The 10,398-nt window shown below is 41.8% G+C and overlaps 1 protein-coding gene across 1 annotated transcript; it reads right to left on the bottom strand.

Annotated features, from left to right (window-relative positions):
- Positions 1 to 2,290: 2,290 nt before the first annotated feature.
- Positions 2,291 to 5,890, bottom strand: ssr3 (signal sequence receptor, gamma). Its single transcript, XM_083637263.1, has 5 exons — positions 5,694 to 5,890; positions 5,001 to 5,127; positions 4,209 to 4,307; positions 3,105 to 3,236; positions 2,291 to 2,609 (listed from the first exon to the last, which is right to left on the bottom strand). Exons 1-5 carry the CDS (start codon positions 5,821 to 5,823, stop codon positions 2,543 to 2,545), a joined length of 555 nt encoding a protein of 184 aa, XP_083493389.1. The 5' UTR covers positions 5,824 to 5,890; the 3' UTR covers positions 2,291 to 2,542.
- Between the last annotated feature and the right edge of the window lie 4,508 nt (positions 5,891 to 10,398).

Genomic DNA, 10,398 nt, shown 5'->3' with positions numbered 1-10,398 from the left:
AGAATGTACATAGAGCTCATTTGTGTCTCCTCAGCACTATCAGTGCATCCATTGCAGTGTTGGAGTCCACTTTTCTCCCGTCCAATACTCCGGTCTGACATGTATTCCATAGAAACTGTTTAGGAGCAATGATTCATTTTGTTTTGTTCTCCTGGCATTGTGAAGTAAAATAATGGAAAATAATGGCATTATTCAAAGATACTGATCTTCTGTTCAAAATGACATGTCCCGTTAGTTGATCATGATAGAGGATCATTATCTCCTATCAGTTGGCTCAGATCTCCAAGTTCATGCTTGTCTCCTTCACGTCATTGTTGTTGACTTTTTCATCTGGAAATAAAGCCATGACAGAGATCAATAGGAAATGTTGGCCAGATTCCAATAGAATCACTGCCTGACTTCCTCAGCATATTTGTTGACTTGCAGCGCAAAATACCCGCCTTCTTTTTTAATCACAAAAAAAACTTAATTAGCCTTTAGCCAAAAACACTGTTACCCTATTAGAATACACCATCAGTATGTGTTAGTTAGCCCAGGGCGTATTATTTAAGAAAATGTTTTCCCCCCTCTCTTCTTGAAAGACTTCATATTTACTTACATCATTTTGATACAATGTACTATGATGTATACTATGAATTTATGTCTTATGTCAGTCTAAAAAGGTGGGCAAAATCTATTTGGCTCATACAAATATAGGTAAACTCTGGTTAAGTGAGTTTACCCTCCACTACATCCCTGCTGGTGTGGACTTTGTAAACACTTACTCAGGCCAATTCAGTTCAGTTCATCATAACGCTGGGGGGGTGGCATCACATGCAGGGTAGTTTCACCTTTAATTTGTGTGGAAGTCAACAGGTTGCCCAGACATGAGTCAGTAATCATATTGGAACAGGGCCTGCCTGTGTGTGTGTCCCTGTGCATGTGTATGTATGTGTGGAGGCTTCCACCCTACTGTACAGAGTGCCTTGACATGAGTCCCACTACACGAAATAACTTCAGGGATGTCTTTCATTACAGGGAGTTGTTAAATGGTGTTTGGATGCTGTCCTACAAAAATGTGATGGCAAAACAATTGTGCAAAGCTATATAATTACATAAGTCTAGATATTACAAGACTGTGATTTACTCAGTTGGATGAATACTAAGCAACAAGTCATTCACATTCTACAAAGTGCAGTAACCCTTGCTGACAGAATGACTCAAAATGAAGAATAGGCCTACAACTTCTTGAAATGGAATGTATTGTGTCATGATTACAATCCCAGTGTACTGAGTCCTATCCTACAGCAGGCGACTGTATGGCAATGGCTTTGTTCCAGTTAGGTCTTTATCTAGGCTAAGTTTTCCAAAAGACATGGAGCACCTCAAAGATAATCTTAGAGAGACAATCCAACTGAATTTACACACAGTTTTGTTTTGTTTTTTACATTTTGTAACAGCTCAGTCACTGATTCCCTGATCCTATCACAATATTACATGCACTGGTTTTGTGGCGATTCTTTTGGAAAACTTTGCCCAAGGTGGTCAACATGTGTGGGAGGACTGTGTGTCAGCATCGACCTTAGTTCTCTTTTCATACATGTTACCATCAACAGGTTAGGAAGCTGGGGGATATGTGTAAGGGCCAAAATGCAACCAAGCAACAGGTATTTTTGGGCTACAGCTGGATTCGCAGATAGTCTCATTTATAACCCTAATTGATCCAGATGAGATCATTCAAAACCGGATATGAAAAGACCCACTCAGGGTTAGATATAGGCTTAAACCTCAGATTTTCTATTCTGGTGTGAATCTAGCCTAGATCACCTCAATTACTCTGAAAGTATAAACTACTGTAATCTATCCTACAAAATACTTTCTACAATATGTAAAGTTGTAGGTGGAATAGATGCCAGGTTTTTCTTATTATTCCTTTTTAAGTTGTGACATGCAAACCATCAGTGTATCTATATCCATTGACCTCTCCTAACAGTATTTTTTCTGTAAATAGTCTATATGAAGGTGTGATTAAATAAATGCATAATGCCAACAGAAAAGTGTGTGTTTCATCATTGTTAAAGAGGTTTCCCCAAAACCGACTTTATACTTTTGAAAGGTGTCAATAGGTTATTTATCACAGGAAATGTTACTTATTTGACTATAAAATAAGTCTTTGTGATTCTCTAACGTTTCACTTTAATCCTTGCCCTATAATACAGCTAATTCCAATAAACAAACCATATGAATACTACTTGTATTTTTTCTATTTGCCATGTACACTCTCAAAAGATCACACAGAAGAGTAGTACCATACCTGGTCACTTTAATTGGTACAAAAACGGACAGACAGACAGACAGACCGACAGACCTGGAGGAAGACACCCCCCCAGATATCAGATATTTGATCATGAATTTCATGAAATTGAAATGTGGTATTTCAAACCCGCCCCAACCCAATGAAAAACAATAGATAGCCTTTCTTAACCATGTCCCTCTATCCCTCCCTTCCCTGACACAAAACCCTTGATCCCTGCTGCGTCTTTCCTTTTCCTCCGGACATTCTTTACTTGGAGCCGGTGGACAGCAGAGCGATGAGTCCTGAGGAGGCACTGATGGACAGGATGTAGTTGCTGGAAGACAATCAGTTAAGGCAAAAACACACATGAGAGCATTGGACAGTAGGAGGGCTCACATTAAGAGTATCCACCCTTGTTAAGAGCTTATCTTAAGGGTTTAGGTGCGAAAAATGTCCATGTGAACCATTTCCCTTTCCCTCTGTGCATCACCACAGAGATGCTACCTACAATAGATGTGCTTAACACACTTTCACACAAACTATCAACAAAACACACACACAACCTATCAAAAACGCACGCACGCATGCATGCTCGCTCGGATGCGGGCGGGCGCGCGCACACACACCCCCCTTTACGTTTTCATCAAACTGAACTGCACTCATGCCATTTGCAGACAAATACACAAGGATGAGCATGATTCATAATACAGTATGAGCAAAAGTAAATAACCGAGAGACATGTCACTCACTGTGAACACACTATAAACTGTCGGTGAACCGGTCCTACATTAGTGCTGCTGCTGCTACTATGTATGGTTAAAAGGGATACACGGTGGGGTTGAAGTTCCTGAGCAGGAAGAAGGAGGCAATGATGACCAGCACCAGGAAGAGAGTGTTGTTGTAGAAGATGGAGAAGGTGGTGGCTTCATAATCAGCGACCTCATTCTTCTTCCACAGGATCCTGGACCAAGACAGGAGAGAGAATACAGGAACAGTCAGTTTAATGCCATGTAGAAGCATTGCACAGAATTTGCTTTGATGGTACTGCAGAGGAGAACATGATCATATCAACAAATTAATAGTCTAATGCTTTTTGAACTGAATTTATTTTATTCCATGAACTGAGGAAGACAGAGTTGTTAAAGAAGAGGCTCAAACATCTTCTGCTTGGAACCTAAATTTGAAAAACAATATACAATTGAGAGCAGGACTGATATGTCTGCCATGTCCTGTTTAAGAGTACCAACAGTTTAAGAGAGACTGTTTTAGAAGATGACAAATAATGGTAGTCTGCTAATATGTTCATTTTGACCAAGATGTTGACAAAGAATGAATAGAGGCCACTGGCGAGAGTTATTCTGTAACACACTGAAAGTCACTGAGAAGGCTATTTACAACATATGCCAGTTAGTGCTGGATACTTTCTCTCTCCTGTGACATGAGTGTTCCATGTAGGAGTTGAACACCAAACATATGCAGCAAATGTCCAATTGTATAAAAACGATTGAGGTGGGGCATCCAGGTAGTGCATCAGTAGATTGATTCCCTGTCTACTAACAGGAGGGTCGCAGGTTCAAGCCCGGCTTGGTCGGGCGTCCATACAGGTACAATTGGCCGTGTCTGCTCTGCTGGTGGGAAGCCGGATTAAGGGTACATCTCCTGGTTGCTGCACTAGTGCCTCCTCTGGTTGGCTGTTCAGGAGGGAGAGGAACTGGGGGGAATAGCGTGATCCTCTCATGCACTACATCCTGCTGGTGAAACTCTTTGCTGTCAGGTGAAAAGAAGTGACTGGCGACTGCACATGTATTGGAGGAAGCATGTGCTAGTCTACAACTCTCCCCAGATCAGCAGAGGGGGTGGAGCAATGACCGGGACAGCAGGGGAAATTGGCCAAGTACAATTGGGGAGAAAAAAAGATGAACGTGTGTCTCACCTCTCATCCTTCTCCTTGCGGGACATCTTGCGGTTGTCGGCCTCAGACAGCTTCCTGGTTACCTCCTTGGAAACGGCGTCCTCACGCTTCTGAGCCACTCTGGATGATCAAGAGAGGAAGGTCATAAATATTAAATTTCTTCAAATTTAGGAAAGGGAGTAGTGAGCAAGAACACTTTTCAACTAAAACCAATAATAAAGATGTACTTTGAGGGTGTAATCCCCTTCATCTCCCCTCAAATATACTCTGGCTACCCAACAGAGGTATGGGATATACTGACAATACTGCAATTATTGGAAATTGGGCTACTACCCTGCTAAAATAGGGTATGAGTAACAGAAAGTTTACAAAATACAAAAATTAGGCAGCAAGAGTCAAGTGTAACATGTTAGAAATCAAAGTAAAGCTATTTAATTAATGATACAGTGCCTATTCAAACAATCGGTGTCAGCACTGACACAAATCATTGTGGCTAAAATAACTTATTTTCCAGAGCTGTAAAGCTTGCAGATGCTCCTCATTTGTCTTAAGATTCAAATAAAAATCAATAAATGACGATACTTCAGCACATAGGTGATAGTTCACTTTGTGTGTGTGTGTGTGTGTGTGTGTGTGTGTGTGTGTGTGTGTGTGTGTGTGTGTGTGTGTGTGTGTGTGTGTGTTTGTGTGTCCATCTTTATAAAACATTTCTACTTGTCTTTAGTGTATAATGCATAAGAGGACAAGTTTACACAAGTGTCTTTCCTAGTCCAATTTACTTGCTGTAAAAAGTGTGTGTCTTTTCCCACTTACTTGTGTTTCAGGACAAACTTGACGTTCTTGTAGGCGAAGGCCACGAGGTAGGTGCTGACCAGAGTCATCACAGCATACAGAACCGCAGACTGGACCAGGTCCATATGCCAAATCCTCCAGAACAGCCCTGGAAACACACACATACACTTGTAAGGTTGACTGTGGCGTGCCGCCTGTTTATCAAACGAATGCAAGATTAAGATTTGACTATTAAGGAGATTTCAATTTGATCTTAAGTTTGTGATGTGCACACTATGCTGCAAATACCTATTGAATCAAATACCTATACCAGGTATTATATAGTAGCCTGTAGCCATCCAGGCCATTCTAACATCCACTTCGCTTAATTAACCTCAAGTGAAGAAGATAGATGTGGTATCAGTTTACTTTAACCTAACATATGCCTTTCTATCTAATGCATTAATAATAATAGAAAAATCAATAAACTACAATTTACTGGTGACCATTGCCATCAGGTTATCTACGCTAATAACGTAGTAACTTTGCTATCATACACTTGAAATGGCAGTGCCACACAACCGCTTTCTCTAATGTCTTAGAAACAGTTTGTGGTGCTCAAGTTCCTTCTAGTAAGTCAAGTCTGAAACAACTTCTAGTCATTTTCCCTACACAATCAGTGCTAGCTAGCTAGCATTGGCTTGACAGGAGCTAGCCTTTTGAATATGTACTCACAGATGGGAATGGCAGAAACGATGAGGGCATTGCCGTAGAAGAGAGCGGTAGACTTTGCTGAAAGGTTTCTGCTGAAGTCCTGCAGGAGCAGGTCTTCCTCAGACTGCTGCTTGTTGCCTTTGGGTGCCATGATTTTCAAAGCGGCCTGTCTGCTGCTCTGTACTATGCTCAAAAAGACTGACACGTCGGAGCACACAGAGGATGGCCAAGCTAACGACGCGTCAGCATAATCCCGGAAATGCTTCGGCTCTTTCTTCTTCTTCTGCTCTCTCTTTGCGGCAGACTAGACGCGATAGGGTGCGCTGTCGCCCTCCACAGAAAGAAAGTCATTATTGTTGACTGGAACTGGTAATACCCAAACTTGCAGGGAAGAGTGACTGTTGCTGAAACTGATCTCACTGTAGACATCATTGGCATGCGCAGTGCACAATTGCTCAACTTCGCTCACTGATGACATCACTGTCACTGATGATGTCACAATGCCTATGACATCATCAGTGATGTCACAATGCCTATGACATCATCAGTGGGACTTAAAGAAAACCAGCAGATTAAAGATTTTAACAGACACACATTGACCACTTGCCCAATTTTATATAGAGAGATGAAGTCTTCAGTTTGGCCAGGTTTATTGGGAGGGCTTGGAAACTCAGAATGGAGAAGCTGTTCATCTGAATATATAACTCTGTCTTGTTTATGTTTGAGCATTTTGTAGCTTGATTTGTTTGTATTGTTGAACTTGAATGATGTGTGTCTTGTAAGCCCAGACGGGCTGGGCACCTTGAATATGGTGCATGACACAGAAATAAAAATGTATCTATCTATCTATATCTATCTATCGATCGATCGATCGATCGATAGATCGATAGATAGATAGATAGATAGATAGTAATGCAAAAAATATAAAATATCTAATTTGTAAAATGTCTAAATGTACTCATGCCCTTGTTTGTTTTAACTTGTGCATACCTTCTTCGGAGTATGTTGAGAGCAACACAAACCGGAGTCATATTCATTGTATGTATACATACTTGGCCAATAAAGGTGATTCTGATTCCTTCTCCTATGTCCTATCCACTGCTTTTCTTTCAATCCTGCTGCACCTCCCCATAGGAATCTACATTATCTCATCAAAAAACGTTTTGCCATTAACAAAATACAGGCTTGTGGATCAGAAGTTGTCAGATGAAGAGACGTATACTGGTGATGGTCAGTGGATGAGGTGCTGAGATATTGTACACTGTCACCTACAGTTTAGCACTTATTTAAAGAATACACATTTTGCCCACTAGAGGTCACTATCTACACATTAATTTACAATTTAGTTATTCAGCTGACGCACATTTCCCCTTACAGTGAGTGCAACCCAACAGTAAGGTCAGGGCCTTACAATAATCCAGTGACCCAAGAGTGTTCATGTAAGAACGAAGTGCAAGGAAAAATAACATAGATAAGAGATAAAGGGAGCGATATAACAGATGTTTTTAGAGAGGAATTGGAGTGAGAGAGGGGCAGAAAGTGACACGAGTTGCTCGACTATTCTGGAGTGGGAAGGTCATTCACCCACTGCGGAGCCAGGAGGGAGAACCATATTTATATCTCCCTGAAACTCCTGTTACTTTCTCTTCCGGGAAAACAGAGTACACTGTAATGCCACTATTAAAACTCTTTTTCTTTTTACTTTTATTTGTTCTGACTCTAAGAAAGTGGGAAAAACAGTCAAATTCCCCCAAAACTACTGTATCGCAGAGCTATCTCTTTAACCAAATCATACACATTTAGGCAATTCTATGAGATCTTTTGATAACTATTGTTTCGCTTCCATTCACTGGGCCTCGCCTGAAACTGCTTGGAGCCCCCTGGGGAGGCCCACCTCCCACTTTGCAAAGCCTCTGAGTGCATAAGCCATTATGTGGATGAGCAAGTCTCCTTGTCATCCGAGGCCATCGCATGCTGGCCACTGGAGACACAGCCTGCTGCTGCCAGGCGTGCCAGCACAGCGCTTAACCCCCTGCTGGGCGCCTCTCTGTCTTTCTGTGTGTGTGTGTGTGTGTGTGTGTGTGTGTGTGTGTGTGTGTGTGTGTGTGTGTGTGTGTGTGTGTGTGTGTGTGTGTGTGTGTGTGTGTGTGTGTGTGTGTGTGTGTGTGTGTGTGCAGGCTATGGGGTGGGTACATCTGTGTGTGCGTGTGTTAGAGTGCAATGCAGACAGGCAGGTTTGCGTGATGTGTCTGTCTTTAAATGGGGATGGAGCTTAGGGATTAAACATGCACTTCAGGGGTGCAAGAAGGAAGCCTGCCAACACAATGCCAGGCCAGGTTGGTGATCTCTCTCTCTCTCTCTCTCTCTCTCTCTCTCTCTCGTGTGTAAGAGTGTGTTTGTGCCAGATCACTTTGGTTGGTGACACGGTACCACAGACATAACCACGGGGTGGGCAAACACACGCACTGACCAGCCACAGCCAACACGGAATGGCCACACACACACACACACACACACACACACACACACACACACACACACACACACACACACACACACACACACACACACACACACACACACACACACACACACACACACACACACACACACACACACAGGCACGCATGACACACAGGCATGCATGCAGTCCTCGGGGGCAGTTTGCCTGGCTGTGCTGGTGTAGCTCCCTCAGATCGCACCCTGAGGAGTTTGTATGACAGATCACCTGTCACCATGACAAATTCATTTGGACTTCACTTCTCTCACCAGCCCAAAGCCAAGCTGCAGGGCCTGACATCTCTTTACATCTGCATGCCACCACACTGCTTATGTGTGTGTGTGTGTGTGTGTGTGTGTGTGTGTGTGTGTGTGTGTGTGTGTGTGTGTGTGTGTGTGTGTGTGTGTGTGTGTGTGTGTGTGTGTGTGTGTGTGTGTGTGTGAGAGAGAGAGAGAGAGAGAGAGGGAGGGAGGGAGGGAGGGAGAGAGAGAGGTAATGATACTGTAGAAATAGCAATATTGTGCCATGGGCTTTCCAAGGCACTTAGATCAACATGTCCCCTCTCAGTAGCCTACAATATACCAACATTTACTGTAATTTCCTAATTCATTTTTATTCCTTTATGTTACTGTAACTTCAATGAAATTTGAATACTAAGCCCATATACACCAGCACAAATGCGTACACTGCACATAATGTATGCGGCACACACACACACACACACACACACACACACACACACACACACACACACACGCACGCACGCACGCACGCACGCACACAGACGTCTCTCATGTGTTTGGCATGGATACTCACAGAGACCACAAAATCATGAAAGATGAATGAGGCAGAAGAGTCCAGTGTGACATAAGTAGAAAAAAGTCATAAGACTGTAAAGTGTTATGAAATGCTGGACCATACTAAAGGTCATTTACATTGCCCCTCAAATTTAGACTTGACTTGGACGTGCAAAAAATGACTTGTGGGCATCTTTGCAGGGGACTTCCATAATAACTATTTGTTGTTTTTCATGTTTATTCATTTTAGAAGTATTCTCATAAGGTTAAGTTATTATATTCACCTATTATTTTTTATATCAAGGTAAACGTGTATTTTTTGCAGTAATTTCATAGGGCCATGACAAACTAACGTGAGAAACTGCGCCACCCTGTGGCACGAATTGACAAGTACTTAGTTGCATTTAATTCACGTTTATTTTGAAAGAGTCAACGGGAATTTGGAAACGGATAAAGTCTGTAGTACGTGCGGTAAAAAACAGTAGAAGAAGTTATAGCGTCAAGTATGTCCGCATGCTGAAAAAAAAGAAGGAATAACGTAAAAAGAAAGCTATTTTGTTTTAGCACCTGGCTAATAAGGGCACAAGGTTTGTCATGTTTTCATTTCATGTAGTGTTTCATCTGCAGCCATGTTATGGAGACGTCATTAGTTCTGTTGGGTTTTATTGCTAATGTGTTTAGGCTAGCATGACTGCTACATTAGTAGCTCCACGGTCAAAAAGGCAATGTGGCTGTGGGAAATTCATTCGGTAGGGTTTGCTTGCTATGCTATGAAGAAATGCAGCATTTGTGGGTTTTACAGTGACTTTGGTGTTATTTGTCCAAGGTTAAATATGCACTTGCAACTTAGAATACTGTATAAATATTTCATTTCATATAACTCAAATGTACTTACCTTACCAGTAGCACTCCATCAGAGGTTGTCATAAGCTAAAAAGGGGTTAAAAGGTGAAAATGTGATATTTCATGATTGGAATATAAATAGTCATGTATTTCAGTTAAAGTTAAAAGATGGTAATGTTTTTATTTTCCTTTGTTTCCATAGCTCTTACGGTGTGTTACGGTTCAAGGTCAAGGTTCAAGCTTAAAATAAACACTTTAGTAACCATCAGTTGGAGAGTCGGACCATCGTTCAGCCGGGGACGCTACAGGCAAGTCCAAGTCAAGTCTCAAGTTTATGGATGAGCATTCTATCATCTGCTGCATGCCATCCAGTCTGCTTAGAACACTGCATAGCTAAAACAAAGGAATTCAAAGCATGTACTATTGTTATCATTCCTTTATCTATTACAGTATCAGCATTGATTAGTTGACATTATTATTAGTAGACGATGCGCCAAAAAAAAAATTGTTCACTAGTCCTAAATCTCAAGGTCAAGTCTCAAGTCTTTTGAGGACGAGTCTCAAGTCAAGTCTCAAGTCTTTTGAG

The sequence above is a fragment of the Poromitra crassiceps genome (assembly GCF_964638095.1).
Source record: "Poromitra crassiceps genome assembly, chromosome: 5".
NCBI lineage: Eukaryota > Metazoa > Chordata > Actinopteri > Beryciformes > Melamphaidae > Poromitra > Poromitra crassiceps.
This window is presented reverse-complemented; position numbering and strand designations above follow the sequence as displayed.